Source organism: Myotis lucifugus, unplaced genomic scaffold (assembly GCF_000147115.1).
Source record: "Myotis lucifugus unplaced genomic scaffold, Myoluc2.0 scaffold_151, whole genome shotgun sequence".
In the NCBI taxonomy this organism is placed as follows: domain Eukaryota; kingdom Metazoa; phylum Chordata; class Mammalia; order Chiroptera; family Vespertilionidae; genus Myotis; species Myotis lucifugus.
Genome location: NW_005871199.1, coordinates 1,555,224 through 1,577,299, shown reverse-complemented (window position 1 = coordinate 1,577,299; position 22,076 = coordinate 1,555,224). Strand labels below are relative to the sequence as shown.

The window sequence follows — 22,076 nt, the reverse complement described above, 5'->3', positions numbered from 1 at the left end:
TAAATGTGGGAGACCTCCAACACTTGCCATGGCTTCAAGGTGAATCTATAGGCCAGTAATCTCCCTTAGATGGCAGAGGAAGGGGGCGTAAATAATGGTTCGTAGTTTCCTGGAGGCGGGGCTTAGATTTGTAGGTTGGTGGAAAAACCCCATACCTGAAAATGTGCTTTTCTTTTTGTTTTCTAGGATGGGTTTGTGGAATTCTTCCATGTAGAGGACCTAGAAGGCGGCATCAGAAATGTGCTGCTGGCTTTTGCAGGTGTTGCTGGAGTAGGAGCTGGTTTGGCATATCTAATAAGATAGCCTTTTTAAGTGAAATAATTGACTCTTAACCAACTCCAGGCACCAGATCCACATCTGCTGTGAAACCAGTGTATTTATGAAGTTGGACTTCGAAGCTGTCCAGGCTGTAACCTCCAAGCAAAGTAGAAAAACAAGTGGCAAGAGGATTGTGGCTAATCGGAATAAATAACATCGAAAAAGTAGTCCCCATTGAAGAGTCACTGTCTAAAAGAAGCAAAGTTAAGTTTCAACAACTGGCAAACTTTGGGAGGCCCTGAAGGAGGACTTTTAGATCTAGTGAAGATGGTAGGGTGGACTTGCTATCCTTGCCTAGAACAGGAGAGTGGCCAGTAGCCAGGCTAGTCATATAGAGTTCATTAAATATGCCCATTAATTTTTATAGTGTTAAAAGAGAAGCACTAACAATGCCAGTGAACTGTAAAGTGGATTTAAGCTACAATAGAAATATGACTAGAAGCCTCAGTACTGTACAACAGAGTGTGAGGGGAAGCTTTTTCCTCTGTATAATTGGCTTTCCCAGGTATGCTTCTGGAAGAACAGAAAGTCCAAGTGCGCAGGACTTTATACCTGTTCTACTTTGACTTGGTTTGAGTGGTTTAGTTCGTTAGTCTTGTAATGGCCACAAATACTTGACTTAAGGCTCAATAATTGTAGTTACAAATGTGGATTATCCTCAATTTTTAAGATAAAAACAACTTGTAAATGTGTTTGTCTGTAAAAATTGTATATATTTTTACAGAAAGTCTATTTCTTTGAAATGTAAAGGCACAAGAGTAGAATTTCCATTAGTTTTTTTCATACCCTTTTGAAATTTACAATTTCTATAGTTAGGAACCTATTTCTTACAGCTTTTCTATCCTAAACTTTGTCCTGGTCAATTCTAGATTGTATACAGAACCAGTTGATGTAATTGTATGCAACCTGGTTGTGATGGAACAATTCTGATTCATAACTATGCAGGCTTTAATTTTCCTATCAGATTTTGGTAAGTATTCCTTATAGGGCTTTTTTTTTTTTTTTTTTTTAATCTGGGTTGAGAAATTGGGTAATGGAAATTCTTTCACTTGGTTACATGTAGATTTTCAATAATTGAGTCAGGTTGTTTTAGGGGGGTGGGGAGCAGGCCGATGATTTACAAATAATGAGCTCTGATTGGGCAACAACTTGTTTTGAGTTCCTTCTGTTGGACCTAGCTTAACTGGTGAAATTTGTGTTCATGAGCTCATCTGCAAAGCTTTTAAAGAGATTTTCAGCTGTTCCAAATGGGATTTACTAGCCGTGTGTGTATAAAAAGATCTCATCAGGTGGATGAGAGACGTTTGATCCCTTTGCTTAACAAGTTGTACAATGATGGCTTTGAAAAGCAGACTATAGTCTAACCATGGTGCTATTTTAGGCTGGCTTGTTAAACACAGGTCTAAGCCTAACATATAAATAAAGCAACTACTTAATTGTTTCTATTAATGATTCCCAAACTTTGTTTTAAATTTTTGCATTGGCATCCCTTCGGATTTCAGAACTTGTTCTGTTGAACTTACCATTTGTTTCCTATTTTTCCTTTGAATTATTTGCTGCTTGTTCTGCTCCCTCTACAGATACTTAGATAAATTCCTACATCTTTACCCTGCCATCCCTGAACTCTAGCCTATTTAGTTTTGGGCACTAGGAACCTAAGTAACCACCCCTATAGGAGTCCACAGACCTTTATCCTTCATGAATTTTATCCTTGGTAGTACAGTGGGTTCTGTGACGACAAGTCATGGTCATGAGGTGAGAGGAGTCCCTTTTCCTTGGACTGGTACCTTTTTGGTTTTAGCTTTTCCTACCTTTTTTGGGGGAGGGGAAGGAATTTCAAAAGTCCTCTTAAAAATTTTTAGAGGGGAGACTATCTTACATGACTTTGTCTAGATTCCTTTGAATATGATCGTTTAAAATTGTAGAACTAGGTACAGAGTGCTGTAAAGGCTACTGGTCAAGCTAAAGTAAGCAATGTTGGAACTAGGGTCATTTGAAAGCGTCAGCCTCAGAACGTGATCTTTAGTCTGTGGACTCCAGATAAAAATAGGCATGAATAAAATGACTAAGAATGTAATAGGGAAGAATGCCCTGCCTGCCCATCTCCGAGCCATAAGGTCATCTAGCTAGAGCTATTTTTACCTATGTATTTATCATTCTTGATCATAAACCACTTATTTATATCATGTCTGTCTCTAAGGACCTAAAAGCACTTTATGTAGTTTTTAATTAAACTTAAGATCTGGTTAAGGTGACTAAAAGGCCTGTCTCCCCATATCCAGTTGTGGAAGTGAATGCATAGATGTAAGTTGGTGGCATTTAGGGGCCCAATTTACTAGGTGTGACTGCTGAAATGAGGATCTTAGTTAGTATTGTTTGTGAGGGCTTCGGGAGCCCAAGTGCTTTGGGAAAGGGTGGATGGTTTTATATGGAGAGGAGGCACTTGTTCTAAGTGCTGACTAGCTACATACTTCAGGCAAATCCTCCCAAATGGGAAAGGAGGGAATGCTTGGGAAGATGGCTGTCTCAGCAACTTCTGTCTTATGCTTCTCTCAGGGAAAAACCTTCAGTCCTCTAGTGTAACATTCTATAGGGGTGGACACCTTGGTTCTAGTTAGACAGCTGCTATTGTTAACAGCTGTACCATTGGGGTTAGGACCAACTACAAATTAAATGTGGGCTGTAAAATGTAGTGTGTTTCCCTAACTTCCTGTTTTTTCCTGAGAAGAAAATAATAAATCTTTATTCAAATGCAAGGTGTGGTATGGGTGTTTTCTAATCTGTTGCCTGTCTTCCTTCCCCATCTTAGGCAAGCATTTTAGGAAAGTCAGCTGAGCAAATAAGTAAAGGTGAATTAACAAACAAAAGCAGCCCCATAAAGCTAATTTGCCTTAGAGCAAAGGACAGTTCCCTTCCTTTCATTCAAATTAGAGATGTTGGATTTTTAATTACATGTATTACTGTTGTACTTTGGAGTAGTTCCTGTACATTTTAATGCAAAAATCGTAATTTCTGTTCAGATTTCCTTTTCATCATCAAATGCTGGTATAATTTTGATGTCAGAGGGTTCGATCTCCCTGTCTCTAGAAGAATTAACACCCAAAGTTAAGGGTTTTAATAAGATTCTTGGTAGTAACGTTTCAGTACTTTTCCCCTTTCCTCTGCCAGAAGAGGTGAGAATAAGCAAGTCAGTTTCAGAAATGCTATCCTGTATTTTCTGCTAGCCTAGAGTCACCATGGAAATGTGCAAATAGGAGATTTGCATATTGGTTTTAAGCCCTGAGCACAAAATGCTAATGTGTAAGCAGGATTCTGTGCTTTCCCCCATAACTACCAGACAGCAACATTTTATTGCAAAGAAAGGGGTTTTTGTACAAGTGCATACCCAAGGAGAGGGGTGGAGGGTGGGTAACAGGACGCAAGGGCCCAAACCTTGCTTGGCCTGAGTCTGAAGAGTTTTATTATTCCCAGTTATATGTTCTGACGTGAAGCCCTGTCTGTGGCAATATTCCTTAGTGGAACACCCCCAAAACTTGGGTAACCAGGTACCATGAGTCACTGAGCAAGTCAAAATAACACTTCCCTTCATTTGACACAGCCAGACTTTCAGTTCCTGTTTTGTGACTAGAGCCACTTCACACTATTGCAGAAAGTTTCAAGAACTTGACAGGTGGGAAATTTTACAAAAATTTAAGTGAAATAACTTGTTCCAGCCAGATTCCCAGAACACACAGGCCATTAATTCCTGGGGTTGACGATGATCAGTTGAGTCTTAATTTATCCTAGTTCTCATATGGCTCCACTTGTCAGTGATTACAGAACTTTGTCTTCTTGAACCCTCCCACACTGTTCAGAGGGTTCTGGGATCCAAGTTTTGAAAACTTTGTCCCTCTTTTGTTTCAAAGTTACAGTGTTCTCTTAGTTATGTGAAGCATGTGGAACAATGAGGGTTGGGAATCTGCCTCCAGGCAGAAGTAAAAGACTTTTCTGAGAATTCAGTGTTATTTACTAAAGATTCTTGTGAAGTAAAAATACATATATATATATATATATATATATATATATATATATATATATATATGGCAAACTTTTGTTCCCACACTATACCTGGTGTTTCTTAGAGCTCCTTTCCTTAACTGATTAGAAAAGTAGTTCCTGACTGTTGGGAAGTGTGTTAGGGCCAATTTTACTCCTTGCAAATAACCATTTCCATAGCTTGCTTCTGCCTTTGGTTTCTGTATTCTTACTTTGCCTTCTCTCATTCCCTGTTCAGGGATTACCTTAGTTTATTAAAAATTCTTTAACACTGCAATGAGCTGGGACATTTAATGAGCTGTAGGCAACCAGATGTTGAGTCTCAATCCCATTACATGGCAGTCGACTGCTTATTGTGTACTATGCACTATTGGATGTGGGAATCAAAGGGAATAATTCTTTAAGAAACTCAGTCAAAAAAGACAGGGAACAGTCAAAGAAACATAACTAAATGCAAGGTGATCTCTGGATCCTAAATGAATAAAAAGCATAAAGGACATGAAGACAATTAGGGAAATTTTAATATGGGCAATTTGTTAGTACTGTCAGTGTTAAATTTTAGAGTATTACATTGTGGTAATGTAAGAGAATGTATTTGTTTTTAGGAGATACATTCTGAAAAATTTGTGCATAACTAGAATGAGAAAGCAATTATGGCAGAATATTAAAGCTCACAATTTAGTAGGGTGACAAAAATAAGTAGAACACAGTGCACAAAACTGCTATGGTAAAGTAGTATAAGAATAAGGTGGGATTTGAGGTTGGACCTTAAAGAATGAATGGAAACAACATGCATGGAGTTGGGAAAGAACCTCTACAGCTGTAGGAGGGAGAGATTTATAGATATTTTTCTTCTCATCATTTCATCTTTACTCCCTGCCTTACTTCCCCTTTGCCATACATGACCAGTGAATATATATTATCTCCAGTTTTTTTTTTCCATTTGGGGCCTTAATATAAAAACTAAAGGCCTGATGCACGAAATTTGTGCATGGATGTGGTCCTAGGCCTGGCTGGCGAATGAAGCGCGAGCATCTGATGTGGAAAGGCAGGACCCAGCTGACCTCTGGGCCCTGGGCAGCACCTGGGCCCCCATGTGCGCCCCTCCACCTGAGTCATTAGGCCCTGCCAGCTCCCTCAGTGCGTGGGAGCCGGCCCGTCCCCCGCCACCGATAGCTATCTGGTCGCTGTCTGTGGGGTGATCAGCTGGGTGATCGGGCCCTGCTCGCACCCGCCTTGGCCTGGCACCGCCCGCTCACCTATTCCACCATCCTACTGCAGGCCTGCTCCTATTGGGGGCAGCTGGGCCTCCACTGCTGCCCGCTGCCAGTGCCATGTTGCTGACGCCCGCCATGTTTTGTGCCGCCCCCTGGTGGTCAGCACACGTCATACCGAGCGGTTGAACTGGTGGAGGGGACAATTTGCATATTAGGCTTTTATTATAGGATATTGGGAAACGTGTAGAAAAAAAGACGTATTTTTGTCTTAGAGGTCTGAATTTGGTGTAAATGACTGAGTGCATTGTATTTACTTGAGAAGTAAAGATAGATTTCATTGTTAACTGTCATGTTAAAATTGTGGCCCTGAACACAGAACTTTAGGATTGTGAGTGCAGGTGTTGGCACTGGCAGGCCTGCTTTGAATAAAGTCTTAAGAGCATCACCTGAGATAGCTCACGCACACATCTCACCAGCCACATGTCATTGTCCCCCACCGAGGTTCACATAACCATGGAATGTAGGACTGAGTGCTATGCTTTCTGCAGAACAGAATTTTAATAAGGAACAGGCCCCCCTCCCCCTTATTTAACTAGACCTCCAGATACTGAATGGTGGCTCTACTCTCCCTGATCTTGTTCCCGTGGGAGACTTACAGCTATTGCCATCCTGGTTCAAAAAACCAGTTTGCTCTGACTGCCCAGACTGCCCCACCGGCTGCATTCTTGCTTATGAGCTCATTGTTTTGGCTTCTCTGCCTGTATAAATCCACAGCCAGTGCCAGAGGTCTCAGCCGAGGCCCCTAACTAGCTGGAGCTGCATTCCATTCAGAATTTCACCACCCCCACTTGGTTTTCTTCCCGCCCTCCTGTGGTCACATGTGTGTGTTTATTCAAGTTAGCCTGGGGACAAGGTGTGCTGGGAAAGAGAGCCAAGGAAAAGAATGTTTAACTGTTGGGTTTCATCCTGGCATTGAACGATGAGTTTTCCACTTTATTTTGATTAAGAAACGTTTAAACTCTGCCCCCCAAAAAAGTTAATTGTCTAGTAGAAGGAGTTGGTCTTGAAAATTTTGTTAGGCATTTCATTGTCTCCCTTACCAGGCTGGTATGACTCTCAGGTGTCCAGATTTTGGGGGGAGATAGGGATTTCCCCTAGGAAACATTGCTTTCATATGCATTATATTCCTCAGTCTCTATACTCAGTTCTCTCATGCATTCCATTCTCAGCTCACACCTCCATTCTTGAGGTTGCCTGGCGCAGTTACCACCCATCTCCTGTCCTTGGTGGCAAAGGGGGGTGGAGGGGGGTGGGGCGAGGAGAGACAGCTGGGCTCCTGCAAGGAGCAGCTGTTGGGTTTCACTGCTTGTTACTGAAATTTCCTGGGAGGGTAGCTTGTTTATTTCCTTAGACTCTCAAAGCTCAGATCTAAGGCAAGGTGGGGCCATCCACTGATAGGGCATTTCTCTTTAAATTTTGGATTAACACTATATGGTTGAGCAGTTCCTTTCCACCAATCGTCTCCTTTTCATTGTTTAAAAAAAAAAAAAAACTAGACTGAGGTTGTGGGAGGTGACATTTCTCATTTCTCAGAAATCCCTCTTGAGGCAAGTGAAGAAACAGAAAGAGGAAAATGAGGTTTTGTTTTGAAATGAGGTCTTGTTTTCAGAGTTTAGTAATGGTGGAGTTTACCTGCTTCCTTGCCCCTCCCCCCACCTCCAAGTTTTTGGTAGTCAGGTCTGAACCAGGATAGGGTTCCCAATTGTGAACCATGAAAGATATATGTAAATTCTAGTGAATGAAAGAAAAACTTCTAATAACAATAAGGATTTGGAAGCAATCCCTGATGTAGGTTATTTTTAAATTTATTTTAGAGGGAGAGAAACCCCTAGTCCAATTATTTATGCAGTTGTTGGTTCTTTTATGTGCCCTGAGGGGATCTAACCCACACCTTGGTGTGTAGGGACAATGCTCTGAGCTAGACCAAGTATATTTGTTTTATTACTTCCTTGGACCCACACACTGAATACATTTGAAACGATTTTTAATTCCTTGCAACTTTGGGTTGAAAAATAAAAATTTAGATAGTATTATTTTTCCTAAAATGCTGAGAAGTCATGAAAGACAGTTGAAAACAACAAAAACACTTAAAACCATTCAAGTTGTGGATCACTGGCCCAAATTACCGAGTGTTCTGATAAAGGGTGCTCTAGCTGAGTGAAACTGGGTAAGAACAAAGGAGTAAGGTAGGATTTTGTGAGGGTCTGGAGCAAGTCTTCCCCAGGATGTGTCAAACTCACATGCACATTCTTTTGAGCTGAAAACAAAGCCTTAACAAACTCAGGAAGAGGTTTTTTTGTTTGTTTTTTACCTCCCCCTTAACCTGCCTAAAGAGATTCAGATTAAAAAACCTGCTTCCGGAAGGCAACCTTTATGGGTTAAGTGGCAGACTGGGAGGATCCCAGCAAAAATCTGTTCCTTAGATTCCCCTTTGGGTCCCATTGTTTCTGGGTGGTCCTGCGAGAATTTGTTTACCAAATGTTTGCTCTTTTCTCATCTACCTGTGAATTGCCTATGTGGAGAAGTGAAAAATAATTTTCCTTCCATCCTAAATTCTTCTGGTTTAGTCTAATAATCCAATTAACAGATACAGATTAACAGGAGAAAATGTCCAAAATTTATTACAGATGTACATAATGCCCAAAATTTGGGGGAAGGACAAAGGTTTTTCTCCAGTCTTATTTCTTAAAAACCAGTTTAAAATCAATATCTCAAAAGCCATATTTTTGGGTGGCAAAACTGGTCACCCCATCCTTAGTCCAAAATGACATATATACTTCATTTTGCCTCACTGACTTTAGAATATTTATGCTTATCTGACTTCCCCATGCACACATTATTAAAATTTGATTTTCTCTTGTTAATCTGCTGTATGTCATTTGAATTAATCAACCAACCAGAAGACCTAAGGGGTTAGGGGGAAGTTTCCCCAATTTAAAGAGTGAAAAAGACTAGACTAGGTCTCAGGCCTCAATTTTCTCCCCTGTCAACTGGTTTTAATTGTCCTTATTATTATTGTGAAGATTTAAAAGTTAGATATACAAGTACTTTACCTTAAAGCACTATACAAACGTGAGGAATTTCAGGACTCTTTAAAGGTTTATTACTCCAGTAATTTTCAACCTTTTCCATTGCATGGCACACATAAACTAATTACTACAATTCTGCGGCACATCAAAGAATGTGTTTTTTGTGGATCTGACACACACACAAAAAGGTATACTTTTGAGTCATTCACACTGGACGGCTATTGTGTTGCCTGTTGTTTTTTTATTTGACAATCAAAGGGTGAAAAGAAAGGTCAGTGCCCCTGACTAAAAAGCTGGGTATTGCAGGTTTTAAAAATTCTTGTGGTACACCTGTGTGCCTCTTGATTAGCCATTTTCAAGTAATTGAATTCCCTGGGAGAAGCCACTAAGCAGGAGACATCAGTAGGTAGGAGGCTGAATTAGAAGGTTCTACAGCTGTATTTGGAAGCCCAGAGAGGACACAAACAGGACTTTCTGGACAGAGCAGATCAGCCAGATAGAAAAAAATCCCAGGGGTCAGTGTACTACCTGGTCTGCCAAATTGGCCCTAGCACCCATTGTTGTCCAACCTGAAAGCTAAGAAAGGTATTTTGCATAGAAAATGAAAAAAATTAATATTTTATGACTGGCTAAAATGATATGAAACTAAAATTTCAGTGTCAAAAAGTTGATCGGAACACAGCCACCACGCCCATTTTTTACATGTGGTCCTGGGTTGCTTTGGTGCTATCATAGCAGAGGTGAGGAGATGCAGCACAGGTCCTGTGGCCTACAGTCGAAAATATTTACTCACTGGTCCTTTAGAGAAAATCGTCGTCCACTCCTCTACTCGAGCTAAAAAAGAGCCTTACAATGTGATGAATCAATAGTGGTGCGTGTGTGTGTGTGTGTGTGTGTGTGTGTGTGAACGAAGAGATAACTCTGGTGCCAAGGGCAGATAAACTTACCCCCCGTCAAGGGCAGGGCCTTTGCCACCTTGCCTTTTAGCCAAGGGGTCCCAGAAACACAGTTTGCTCTTTGTTATGAGTAGCTCCACACTCTCCCCAGTTTCTTTCCTCCACTCAAAAGTTCTGTGGAGCTGTGTCATCAAGAGATTCACTCAAGGCTCTGAGGGTACAACACACGTATTCTAACCCCACATGGGACCTTCCTGAAGTGGAACCCATCCCTCCTATAACCACGGAGGTTCTTTCCCAGGCCACTCATAGTTCTCTGGCGCTCCCTGAGAAAATGCTCTGTTCTGTCCACTGCACTTCCCCTTCAGCTGATTGGTTCCCTAAAATCTGGCGGCCATGGCTCACGCATACTTTATTTGGACTAGTCTTGTACGTTCCTCTCTCAAAGCCTTTCTACCTTCAGACCTCAGCCCTGAAACACCCTCCTCTAGAGTTGTATCCAAGTTTCCTGGGTCAAGCAGCGCAAAGGCACATCATGATGTGTGCTGGCTAGTTTAAGGTTAACACAAAACCACTCATGTTGACAAACTTAGACTAGGTACTTTCCTGAGGCTTTCTACTTCCTGTAAAGGTGCCTCTCGCCCTTTAAAGCTGACACCTCCTCATCACCTGTGACAAATAAGCCCCCTCTTCACTAACCCCCCCCCCCCCCCCAACTAATTCCCAGCACTGGAGATGGTGGGATTGAGGCATGTTCCTAGGAGAGAGGGCAGGAATCTCCACCCTCGCCACACAGAGTCCCAAACTACAACTCTCTAGTCTGGCATGATCCTCCTGGTTCAAGAGAGGGCAGGTCTCCCTGGTTCATTTACTGGAGTGGGGGAGGTTGTTAAATTAAAATGAAGTTCTCTGTTTGTAAAAGTGGGGAGAAGAGGAAAGCAAGAAATGAAAGAGGATCTGGTTGGAGAGAATCTGAAGGGTTGCTTCTCCTTGTGTTTGGTTCTCTCTCTGCCCTCCCACTACTCTCAAGGTCTACCTAGGTGCTCCAACCATAGTTCTCAAGCGCCTGAGAGAGGTGACCTGCAGCTGAGACACTCATTGCCTAGGCCAGCAACCGAGTCCCTGTGCTCTGCTGCCCTCCTAGTCCTCAGACAGGTTGAATCTGGACTATGGAGGCGACAGGGATGAAAAGAAGCCTCCACAGGTCCAGCCTCGCAGCTGTGAGCGCACCTGATTGCAGGGCGGCTGTGAGCACCCGCTTGCAGGGAGGCCCAAAGGGTTGGGGAAGTCTAGGAGCTAAATTTAGTCTGAAGGCCACAGCTCAACTGGGTGGGTAATTACCCTGGGGAAGCTGGGAGGGGGCGGGGAGAAAACTGACCCAGCTGAACTAAGACCTCACAAGTTCACCCCTGCATACACTGACATAGAACCACAGTCCTCTTGCAAACCCTCAGCAGTGAGGAGTCCTCAGCCTTTGCTGGCCTTCTCCATGCTTCATCTCTCTTGTGCATATCAAGGTTGTTCCTATCACCACCCCACCTCACCTTAGTTCTCAGGGGTGCACTTCCTCTGAGTCCTTCCCTAAATTCCCCTCAGTACACTAGACCTCAGGCCCCTCCACACCTTCCTGGCTTTAGTTGTAGCTTCCTCTCTCCCAAGTCCTTCCAGAGGGCTTCAGAGGTCAACAACGAGGTATCCGGCCTGGCTGGTGCTGCTCAGTGGTTGAGCTTTGATGCATGAACCAAGAGGTTACAGGTTCAATTCCCGCTAAGGGCACAAGCCCAGGTTGTGGGCTCAATCCCCAATAGAGGGCGTGCAAGAGGCAGCCCATGTTTCCCTTTTATCAGTGTTTCTTTCTCTATCCCCCTCCCTTTCTCTCTCAAATCAATAATATATTTTAAAAAGGTATCTGGCCACACTACTCCCCTCTATGGAGCCTGGAAAAGGGGTTGCTTGGGGCCAGGTTCCCCTTCCTGAAAACTTGCACACTGACCTCAGTCACCAGAGGAAAGAATCCTTAGGGACCTCAAAGAACCTTAGCTTTAAAATGCGGGGGAAGGGGCGACCCCAGAGGAAAGCCCACTCCTGAGAAGTCAGGGACTGGAGGCCAAGGGGAAGCTGCTCAAAGGAGGTACTGAAGCAGGGGGAGCCTTGCAGGGGATGTGGCTGCTTTCCCCAACCTGTGATTGGCTCTCTCGCTCAGGCCAAACCTGCCCAGCAACAGCCTTGAGAGGCCCTACCAGGGAGGGGGAAGTTAAGGGAAGTCAGCTGAGCCGGGGCCACCGCCCAGCCGGCTTCCAGGAATCGATGGGAGGGCCCGAAGCGACTCACCACCACTCCTCCCTAATCTAAGGGCTCAACCTTCAGTATCTGCTGGGCGGGCCAGGCCTCGCTCCCCTGGCCCCGCGGATCTTAGGTCCCCTTGCAGGTTCGCCAGAGGAACAAGTCTCTCTAGTGTCCTGTTCAGGCTGAGCAGAGCCTTCCTGGCTGGGGTTCCCTCGGACCCCCTTCCCTCACTCACGCCTTGTCCAGGGCTCACGTCGGTTTTATTTCCTTCCCCTCCATGCCCTTTGGCCTCCTTCCTCACCCACTCTCAAGGTATAGTCCAAAGTCTTCCTGCCCAGCCACTCCAGCCCAGGGAGAGCCCAAGTCCCAAGGCAGCCATGTGATGCAGGCGTCGGTGTTGCTCAGGGACAGGAGTCGCCGAGTTCAGCGGTCTCTGCAGGCCTTTATTCATGGCCTTCCTCGGGCAGACGGTGGAGGTGCAGAGGGGGGTGGGTGGGCGGGGAGGGATGCTTCCAGAAGTGGAGACCTGGACTTGGCCCTCAGGTCGGTTGGGGTCAGGGAAAAGGCTGCCGGCTCTCACCCCACCTCCAGCAAAGCTATTTACCTTGAGAGATTAAACGCGAGGGGGGGGCAGGAGGGCGGCGACGGGGGTGAGACATCTCTGAAGAATGTGTCTTTGGCAGGACATCCAGTTCTGCCTAGAGCCAGGCCAGGCTCCACCTCCAGCCATTTCTGCTGAGGGAAGGGGGGAGAGGGCCCTCGGAAATCACTTCCTCCCCCCACGCTCTCCATACACACCCTGTGAAAAGCAATAAACCAACGCTTCATAGGGAAATGGGTAACAGCAGAAAGGATGGGGGAGGCCGGAAGACAGGGCCAAAGAGAGAGAACAGGAAAAAAGACCCTTGGAAAGGGGCTGCCATTTCAGCTCAGCCCCAAACTGAAAGTAGGGCTATTAGATGCCAAGAGACTTTACAGAAAGACCCAGCCGACCAGAAACTCACCCCAGGCCCGGCGGCTTTTCCTCCGCGGGACCCAAGCTCCCAACTCCACACTAAACTGGGAGAAGTGATGACCTCTAGTGGCCGATGACCAATCTGCAGGGGCTGTGGCTGGCCAGGATCCTGGCCCTGGGACCCAGGCTTCTGCTCTCAGGTGATGGGGGCTCACCCATGAGCCTTTCCGGGCCCAGATTCTCTCCACCTGGGCTCCTCCCGCCCCACACATGGCCGAGTGCTGTTTCCTCTTCTCACCCTTCATGCTGACCGGACTGCTTGTGGAGGGGGCTCGTATGGCTGGGTTTCCATGAAGACATTAAAGAGCCTGTTTCTCATTTGTCATATAATCTTCTTTAATAAAAAATAAATTAGTTCTGGGGCGGGGGCCATTTCAGGAGGTGGGAAGCAGGAGCAGGGGCTAGGTGGCCTTATTCTAACCTCTTTCCATCCTCTGCCCAGCTGGTCCCGGTTCTGGGAAGTGAGTCACTTTTCCTGGGGTAAGACAAGCTTGGCAGGGGCTGACCCGCACCCCTAGCTAATTAATTATGAGGGGTGCGATAGAGAGACCAGGTAAGGGGGAGGGGTCTGAGGACAAAAGGGTGGTTTAGAAGAGGGAGGCCTGACCATGAGAACTGAGGTTTAGGGCACAAAGTTGGAACTGATGGGGGGCGGGCAGTCACTAAGCAGCTCAGATTACTAAGGAGCTGCAAACTCGCTTTCCTCTCAGCCTAGAAGTGTCTCAGGGGAACCGCCATCGCCCCCTCCCCCTTCCTTCACTGTCTAACTTCTTTGTGAGAAGTGACACACACTTCTGAGTGTACACACGCCCATGCAGGTCCAGATACACATTTGGGGACATACATGCACACACACCATCACACCACCACACTGTCAGTCACCCTGCCTCCTTCAACCACCCGGGGGGACATCCCTGGTGAGACTAGGACAGACTGGAGAGCCAGAGGTGCAAAGCGAGCTGATGGATGGGTGACCGACGGTGGCATGAGAAACCTTGAGGAGAGGTTCTCCTGGACCCATTTCAGGCGGGCTCCGGGGGAGACCGCTCCAGGGCACGGGCACAAGAGCGGCAACAGGTGGCTGTGTAGTAGGGATAGACGCAGAGCCGGGCCTGGACCACCAGGGGGCAGTGTGGAGAGCTGTCCTTGCATTGGTCATCTGGGGAAAGAGGAGGCCAGTGGGCACAAGATAGCCGTTGCCAAGACCCACCCCTCTGGAGGAGTGTTGCCCTCTCCGCTGGTCCTTTCTCTGTGTAGGTGGCCCACCCACACCTCAGCCAACTCCGTTCTCCTGGGAGGTGGGAGAGGGGCATTTACCAGGGCGCTGGCTGCAGGGCTGGCTGTTACAGGGCCGCTTCCGGGAGGGCCGCAGATGGACGGGGCAGCGGGTGCTGAGAGTCTGGTTGGCAGTCAGGCACTGGACCTCCCTGGTCTGCACACCACCCTGGCAGGAGCGAGAACACTGGGGAGACCCCAGCTACCAAATCAAACCTTGTCTGTGCCCCAGGCTCCTCCTGAACCCCAGGCCACCGCCTCCTCTGAAAGGAGGGTGTGAGGGAGACTGTCCTGGGACATTACGACATCCCAGGGGAACAGGAAGTAGGACAATGTGAGGCTGCAGCTGGCCTCGTCCGGGGCACAGATGCCGGGTTTAGTGAGCGGAGCCTCCCCTTCCCACACTGAGCAGGGCTCGGGAGCCAGGCACTCACCGGACTCCAGGGGGTAGAAAACCATCGGTCCTGGCAGTCCTGCCCCTGACAGGGCTGCAGGGCGGGGGGCCTGGGCAGGTGGGAACAGTTGCTGGGAGAAGTCACGTTGAACTCAGTCCCCAGTTTGGACACACAGATGACATCTCTGCGCTGTGTGCCTGAGCCACAATCTGAGGAGCACTGATGGAGAGGAGGCATTGGGTGTACAAGGGGAAGGGAGAGCAGGGAGTCCACTGACAGGCACCCCCTCCCAGGCTTCCAGCTCACCTCCGCCCAGGGCCCGGTGTACCAGCACCATGTCCTCTCACAGGGGCCCAAGCTGCAGGCACGCATGTCAGGGGGGCGGCTTCCTGGGGCACAGCTCTGCTCACTGGTTCCCACTCCTGCTTCCTCCTGGCCTGCCCCACGGGTCTCCCCACTCCCGAGGCAGACCACAGAACGGCGCTGGATTCCCGTCCCACACTCGGCCGAGCACTGTGAGCAGCAGAGCAGAGGGGGCTGGGTGAGGGGGGATGCGAGTGATGAAGAGGGGAAGAGGCAGGGGCTGAGAGGGTCCATGTGTCCGGGATCCAGATCCTGGGAGTTAGGGAATGTCCCAAGGGTACCAGCCGGATAAGGGGAACCTTTGCTGGAAGTTTTGTTCATAGTGGAAATTTTTCTCACTTATCTCCATGTTCCCAGCATCAGCAGTGCCTAGCACAGGGGTCCTCAAACTTTTTAAACAGGGGGCCAGTTCACTGTCCCTCAGACCGTTGGAGGGCCGGACTATAGTTTAAAAACAAAAAACTATGAACAAATTCCTATATACACTGCACATATCTTATTTTGAAGTAATAAAACAAAACGGGAACAAATACAATATTTGTATTTGCATGTGGCCCGCGGGCCGTAGTTTGAGGACCCCTGAGTAGGTGCTTGCTCAGTAAATGTTTATTATACACACACACACACACACACACACACACACATATATACATATATATAAATTGATTTCAGAGAGGAAGGAAGAGGGAGAGATAGAAACATCAATGATGATAATCATTGATCAGCTGCCTCCTGCACACCCCCTACTGGGGACTGAGCCCCCAACCCAGGCATGTGCCCTAACTGGGAATTGAACCATGACCTTCTGGTTCATAGGTCAATGCTCAACCATTGAGCCACACTGGCCAGGCAGTAAATGCTTATTGAACTGTTTGGGAAAGTCTCTAAGAGGTTGTGCTGGGTGTGGGGCCCACCTTGGAGCTCCAGTCGCTGTGGAACCAGGCCATAGTACAGGGCCCCATGTCACAGGCCTCTTTGCTGGGGGGCCGCGGGGGTCCTGAGGCGCACTCCCGTTCGCTCACTTCATCACCGTTGTTTCCGACACAGCGAACCTGCCGGCTCCTCTGGCCGCGCCCACAGCGCACAGAACACTGCGGGGATGAGGGGATCCAAGGAGCTGGGCCTGGCTTCCTCACCAGCCGCCAGCTCTGTGGCTTTTTTTTTTTTTAATTACACTCTTTATTGTTGAAAGTATTACATATGTAGCTCTGTGGCTTTTGAACAAGGACCTGCCTTTGATTCCTGGCTCAACCGGTACATGGCTTTGTGGGGTGGGCATGGGCCTCTGGGCCCAATCCCAGATTCAGCCTCTTATCTGACTAATAGATTGGGGTTCCATAAGAGATCTTGTTTGTAAAACATTTCTGATTAAAAACAAGCTGGAAAACCACTGCTCTAGCTCACTGGTGCCCACTCCCTTAGAATCCTCCCCCTCGGAAAGCCTGCTTGTCTGGTCCCACTCACCTGGCTCCAGGGGGAACGGACCTCCCAGTGGCCACAGAGGCGCAGCTGGCAGGGTTGGGTGATGTTGGGCCGGGGGAGGTGTCCACAGCGCTCAGGAGGCACTGAGGAGCCACCCCCCCCAAACTCCTGCCGGCAGCGTAGCTGGCGGTGCTGGGTGCCGGGGCCACAGGAGCGGCTGCAGGACGTCCACTCGCCGGCCTCCCAGCTGTGGTCGTGCGCAGGGCGGGGGAGAGACAGAGCCACAGGTGGCAAAAGAGAAGATGTGTGGGGCTGCCATGTGCGGGGGGTGGGGACCCTCCGAGGAGAGGGGCAGTTTAGCATCGGAGTCGGGGTTCTCCTGTGGGGCTCGGGCTGCCGGGTTTCCTTCTGCCTATGGACGGCCAGCCTTGCTAATCGGACACTGTCTCTGTGGCCAGGAGATTCATTTGCCCGCAGAGTCCGGGTGAGGCCTGGGCAGCGAGGATGTGTTTGCCTGGAGCAACTGTTGTGTCCCCAGGACTGTGCCCCTCCCTGTGGGTCATACTCACTATGGGGGGCACGGGGGGCCGTGGCAGGGCTCCAGAGAGACTGGGGGTCTGGTGCCCACAGCACAGCTGCGCTCATCCAGTTCCTCTCCCGACTCACGAGAAATGCAGAGGAAGATGGGGCTCCAAACGCCTGGAGGGGTGAGAGGGAAGCCGGGGGTGGGACGGCTCCCGTGCCAGTGGGGTCCCCGGTTGGGCACAGAGTCGGTGAGGTGTGGCCCCACGATCTAGGGTCTGCTACCAGGAGTGTCACGTTGGGGACTTGGGCTGAGGGTGCCAGGAACACAGGCTGGTGTGTGAGTCTCACCTTTCCCACAGGATGCTGAGCACTCGGAGTGTCCCACTCGTTTCCAGAATCCGGCGGGAGACCCCAGGGGTGTCCTGGGGTGGGGTGGGGCAGGCACCTGGGGGATCCGCACCTGGCGCTGGAGGGTGCCGGGGGTCCGGGTGGGGCGGGGCGCTGACGCAGGTGGGGGCTCCATCCTGAAAATCTCTGCGCAGCGAGAGTAGAGGAGGCAGATCAGATGCCCCCACAGCCGTGCAGCTACCCTTCCGCCCTCCCCTCCTCCTAGGTCTCGGGACCAGCCTCTCACCCGGCTGGAGCTGGGGGACGCGGGGCTCTGCGGCGGGGCTCTCGGGGCTCGGAGGAGGTGAGGAGATGACATACTGATAAGAAACACCCGGGTTTTCCTCCTGAAAGATCATCTGGGGAGAGAAAGAGAAGATAATGAATGTTTGGGGTGGCAAGGGTCCCCTACCACTCGCCTTCCCCCCATCTTCGCCCCCAGAGGGAGCGGCCCCCTCCCGGGCAGTCCTGCTCCCCCAGGCCCCAGCTCACGTAGACGTCCACGGGCTGCGTGGTGGGGCCGTCGGCGGACAGGGTCTCCCCGGCGCCCTCCTCCCGAGGAGGCCGGTTGTACTGGAAGACAGTCCCACCGGCCGCGTAGGACCCCGGGGGATCCACAGCCCAGTTTCCATTGATGATGGACCGGCCCCCAGGGCCTCGAAGTGCTGGAGGGGGCAGTCAGGACCGGGAGGTGAGTCAGCTGTCCTGCTGTCCCACCACTTCCTAACCATTCAGAGCCCCGCTCCCCCCTGCTCTCCTGGCCTCCTCCTTCCTCCCCTTGGGGCTTGCTAGGCTGCACGGGGGTGTGGAGGGCGGAACCAAGAGACCGGGGAGCCCCGAGAGCTCACCCAGGTAGTTGGAGCTGGGCCGGAGCTGGGCGATCTGGAGCCGGGAGGCTCCGGCCGGAATCCGCAGGATCTTCTGATAACCCAGAGGGCCCCCCGCGGTCAGTGAGGTTCCCCGAGACCAGGTGGCAGGTGGAATCGTCACCCCCACAGACTCCACAGCCATCTGGACGCCGGCCAGAGCCGAGGATCCCGTCACAGCCTGGGCTCTGGAGGAGAGTGGAGTGAGGCAGCGGCCACCGGGAGCCAGACACCACCTCACACCTCAGCCTGGGCCTCCCGGGACCATTCCGCCCTCCATGCCCTTGATCTTTGCACCACAAGTGAGAATGTGTTTCTCTCTCAGCCCCGCCAGCCTCGGGGAAGCCCGGATGCGCCTGAGGGGAGCCTCCTGGCCGTCCACCTCCCGGCTCTCCTCGCCCGGCCTGGCAGGTGAGAGCCATCCTCCTCCACCCTCTGGTGTGTTGTTGTAATGATAAACGAGGAGACTGTGTGCGCATGCGCCCCGTCCTTCCTCACCAAACAGCGTCCGGCCACACACATGTCGAGGGCTCCTGGCTGACACAGGGTCCCGTCCTGGACCTTCTCAGTGTGACGGACATAGAAGCGGAAGCCCCGGGGACGACAGTTCAGTTCACAGCGCTGGGATCCCTGGACTGAGAGCCGGGGTGGGAGGGAAGGTGGTTAGCTGGCCTCCCTGGGGGGAGTTGACGGGGAAAGGCCCCCGGGTCCTGACGGAAGCTTGGCTTGTATTCGCTACCGGGCATCTGGGGGTGGCCTGGGTCACCGTGGGCGAAGGGAACAACGACAGTTCTGTGCTCGGAAAAGTTCGTTGGAGGGTCATTTACAAGTTGGGTCGGGTCGATTTAGGTCACGGAGACCAGGGTTGTGAAAGAGGAGAGATACTTGAAACGCTCGACTGTGTGAGTTCAGAGCTCAGGAGGGGCTATCGTGGTATCAAGTTGACAGGCCCCAAATCAAGCGGATGGTGACTTGGGAGCTAGTGATAGAACCCCACCCAGGGCCCGGGCACACGCCCACCCTGCTGTCACTCCTGGACAGGATCTCGCCCCCTCTGTCTGCTTCACCTCCTGGGACGCCTTCTCCCAGAGGGAACCAGGCAAAGGGCACCTCTGGACACATCCTCTCCCAGCCTGACCCCTCTACTGGCCGCCCCTTAACCTGACCCCGTCTGAGACACTCCCCCTTTCCGGCCTGAGCTGTTCCTTCACCCCAGCCCTGGGAAACAGAAAGAAAATAGGACGCAGTAGAAACATGAGGGCCCACAGAGGAGAAAACGGGGGGTGAGGTGCCACTTGCCCGGTCACCCCCCAGTCCTAAGCCCCCTGCGGCGCCCCCTCCCTGACCAGGGATGGGCTGGAAACCTCACCTTCCGTGAAGGGCTCCCACTGGTACAGCTGGCCCATGAACTCCTGGGAGTCAAAGGCTGCACACTGCAGGGCCCGGGGGTCTGGATGCTCAGGGGGGCAGGGCTGAGGTGGGGGGATACAGAGGAGTCAACGCTGGGGAGGAAAACGGGGGTGTGGGTCAGGGCTGGGTTTGGGGAGTAGGGAGGAGGTCGGGTCTACGGAGGGGCTCCAAGGCCCTTACCCTGAGGAGGTCAAATGGAAGGCCCCTCTCCCTCAGGTCCAGATCTGACAGGCTGAGGACCCAGAGGCAGGGTCGGGGAAGCAGTAGTGGAGGGGGGTGTGGGTCCGAGGAAGAACTCACCGCATGGCTGCAGGCTCTCAGCTGCTCACTCTCCCCAGAGCATCTTGGGACGGGGCTACTGGGAGCAAAGAGGCTCCACTGGGAGCTGGCGTGGGGGTCGGCCCTTAGCAGAGGCAACCAGCCATCCGGGTATCCAGGGGCAGACTCTGCGGGGGACCTGGGGCGATTCCCCCCAGATCGCCAGTGCTCCCGGCTCTGTTGGCCTCGGCCCCGGCCCCAGCCCCGAGGGACAGAAAGGAAAGGATGTGGGTGTCTCTCTGCCACCTGGGGACTGGCCCAACCCTGGGAACTTGGCATTCTTGGCTGAGGGGACACATGGGAGGAGACGCTTTCTCCTGGGGAGGGGATAAACGAGGGGGGCTCTTTGCCAGAGGCCTGAGCCCTGGGAGGGGGCCTGCTTCTCGAAGGCACCTCTGTCCGAGCAGCCTCAGGGCCTGGGGGTTCTTCAGGGGGGGACAGGGTGTGAGCAGCTGGTTGCACAGGAGGGAAGTGAGTTTGAGGGGTGTGGTTTGCAGAGGGTGGCTCTGCTCCTGGAGTCAGGGAGGGAAGCAGCTCTGAGGCCTGGGAGAGCTCGGATCTGCGTGGTCTCTGGCGGTGCCGGCGGTTCCGATGGAGTGGCAAAGCAAAGGGCACCCTCCCGTAACCAAACATTCCTGGCTTGATGGGGTCTCGAACCCGGGACCTGAGAAGGTGTTGCAGACATAGGGTCACGGCTCTGGTCGTCTGTTACCCGGCCTCCCCTGCCCCCTCTACTTCCTGGCACCAGAGATAAGCACCCACTCCAGCCCTCTGTCCTCCTCCCCATTCCTTTATTCCAAGCCCCAGCCCTTGCCTAAGGCCCACCCTTTCCCTCAAAGCCCGTCCCCTCACCTCCTGGCTGCTGGAGTCTCCTGGGCCTCCTCTCTCCCTAACTGGGAAGCAGGACCTCGCAGTGGGCCACCTCTTCCCGGAGGCTGTGGCCTGTACAGGGGGAGAGTTTCTTGGGGAGCTTGGGGTCTGGGGCCCTGACTTTGGGAGAGCGAGATTTCTGGATGCCTTGGGGGCCGGGACGGGAAGGGTGGGCCCTGGTGGAGTTGAGCTGCAGGGAGCTGACAAGTCCGGCTCCTGTGCTGCACCCCCACCCCACATGGCTGGGAGCAGGAGGCCCACTGGTCCCAAGGACCCCAGACGCCCTCAGGGCCCTGGCCGTCCTCAGGGGGGGTGTGAAGAGCGTGTCCAGACAACACCTATGTAGACAAAAAGGTCAAACAAAATTAGAATGATTTTAGAGGGAGCCATACAGAGAGGCTCTAGTGCAGTGATGGCAAACCTATGACATTTTTTTGGTTGATTTTTCTTTGTTAAATGGCATTATTTAAATATATAAAATAAATATCAAAAATATAAGTCTTTGTTTTACGATGGTTGCAAATATATCAAAAAATTTCTATATGTGACACGGTACCAGAGTTAAGTTAGGGTTTTTCAAAATGCTGACACGCCGAGCTCAAAAGGTTCGCCATCACTGCTCTAGTCCAATGCTCAAGGCTCAGGGAGGCTGCTACCAGCCCAAAGCTACATTCAGTAGCAGAGGTGTGATCTGGCAAGGAGCTAGGGAGTTGGGGAGGCCGGGGGTGGAAGGGGCCGTGGTTCAGCAGGGGCTTTGGAAAAGGGAGGCACGACCTGGAGAAGTGGGTGGGAGGTCAGGGGAGATGCAGGGATCACAGCCTCTGGTCCCTGGCTCACCTCCTGGTCCAGGCAGAGCTGAGGGAGGGACAGAAGCAGCACCAGACCAAACGGGGGCCTACAAGCCAAAGGCGGAGTGGGGACATCAGTTGGTCTTGCGACACTGCCCCTCACCCCCCGCAGGCTCCCCACATCCTGATGCAGATTCTCAGAAAGCAGAAGTTACTCATCACTTCATCCCCCACCCACTCCCCCACCCCTCCACCCCCGCCCCTCCCGGTCCTCTCCTTTCCCTCACTTCCAGGGCCCAGCCATCCTCCACCCGAGGAACCCCCCCTTCTTACCTGCCTGCCCACTTCTCCATCACTCCTCCTCGATGGCGAAGTAGGAGGTGGCGGGACACACTATTTCAGTCATCTGGTCATCTGAGCTCGGAGGAGCTGCTCGCTTCAGTGACAGAAGCCTGGTGTGTTACTCAAAAACATGGGGTGTAAATGTAGACTCCGCAGAGGTCTGTCTCGAAGTGGGATGATGGAAGGAGGATATGGCGCATCCCCTTATGTACCTAAGTTAGCGAGAGACGGCATACCCCCCTTAGACAGGATACTGAGA

General features: G+C 50.9%; 2 protein-coding genes across 2 annotated transcripts in view; one reads left to right on the top strand and one right to left on the bottom strand.

Moving 5' to 3' along the window:
- MCL1 (MCL1, BCL2 family apoptosis regulator) overlaps positions 1-3,074 on the top strand; it is a 6,044-nt gene extending 2,970 nt beyond the window's left edge. Inside the window, 1 exon segment of the mRNA XM_023759310.1 lies at positions 187-3,074. Coding sequence (XP_023615078.1) covers positions 187-332 — 146 coding nt within the window. The 3' untranslated portion in view covers positions 333-3,074.
- A 10,097-nt stretch (positions 3,075-13,171) lies between these two features.
- On the bottom strand, positions 13,172-21,843 carry ADAMTSL4 (ADAMTS like 4). Its single transcript, XM_006095212.3, is given in 18 exon segments — positions 13,172-14,015; positions 14,174-14,318; positions 14,566-14,745; positions 14,833-15,039; positions 15,804-15,980; positions 16,354-16,558; positions 16,881-17,010; positions 17,185-17,370; positions 17,471-17,582; positions 17,716-17,888; positions 18,072-18,165; positions 18,167-18,277; positions 18,588-18,724; positions 19,459-19,561; positions 19,800-20,481; positions 20,670-21,025; positions 21,525-21,582; positions 21,809-21,843. Coding segments are annotated over 18 exon segments (3,213 nt in total). The 5' UTR covers positions 21,829-21,843; the 3' UTR covers positions 13,172-13,878.
- Between the last annotated feature and the right edge of the window lie 233 nt (positions 21,844-22,076).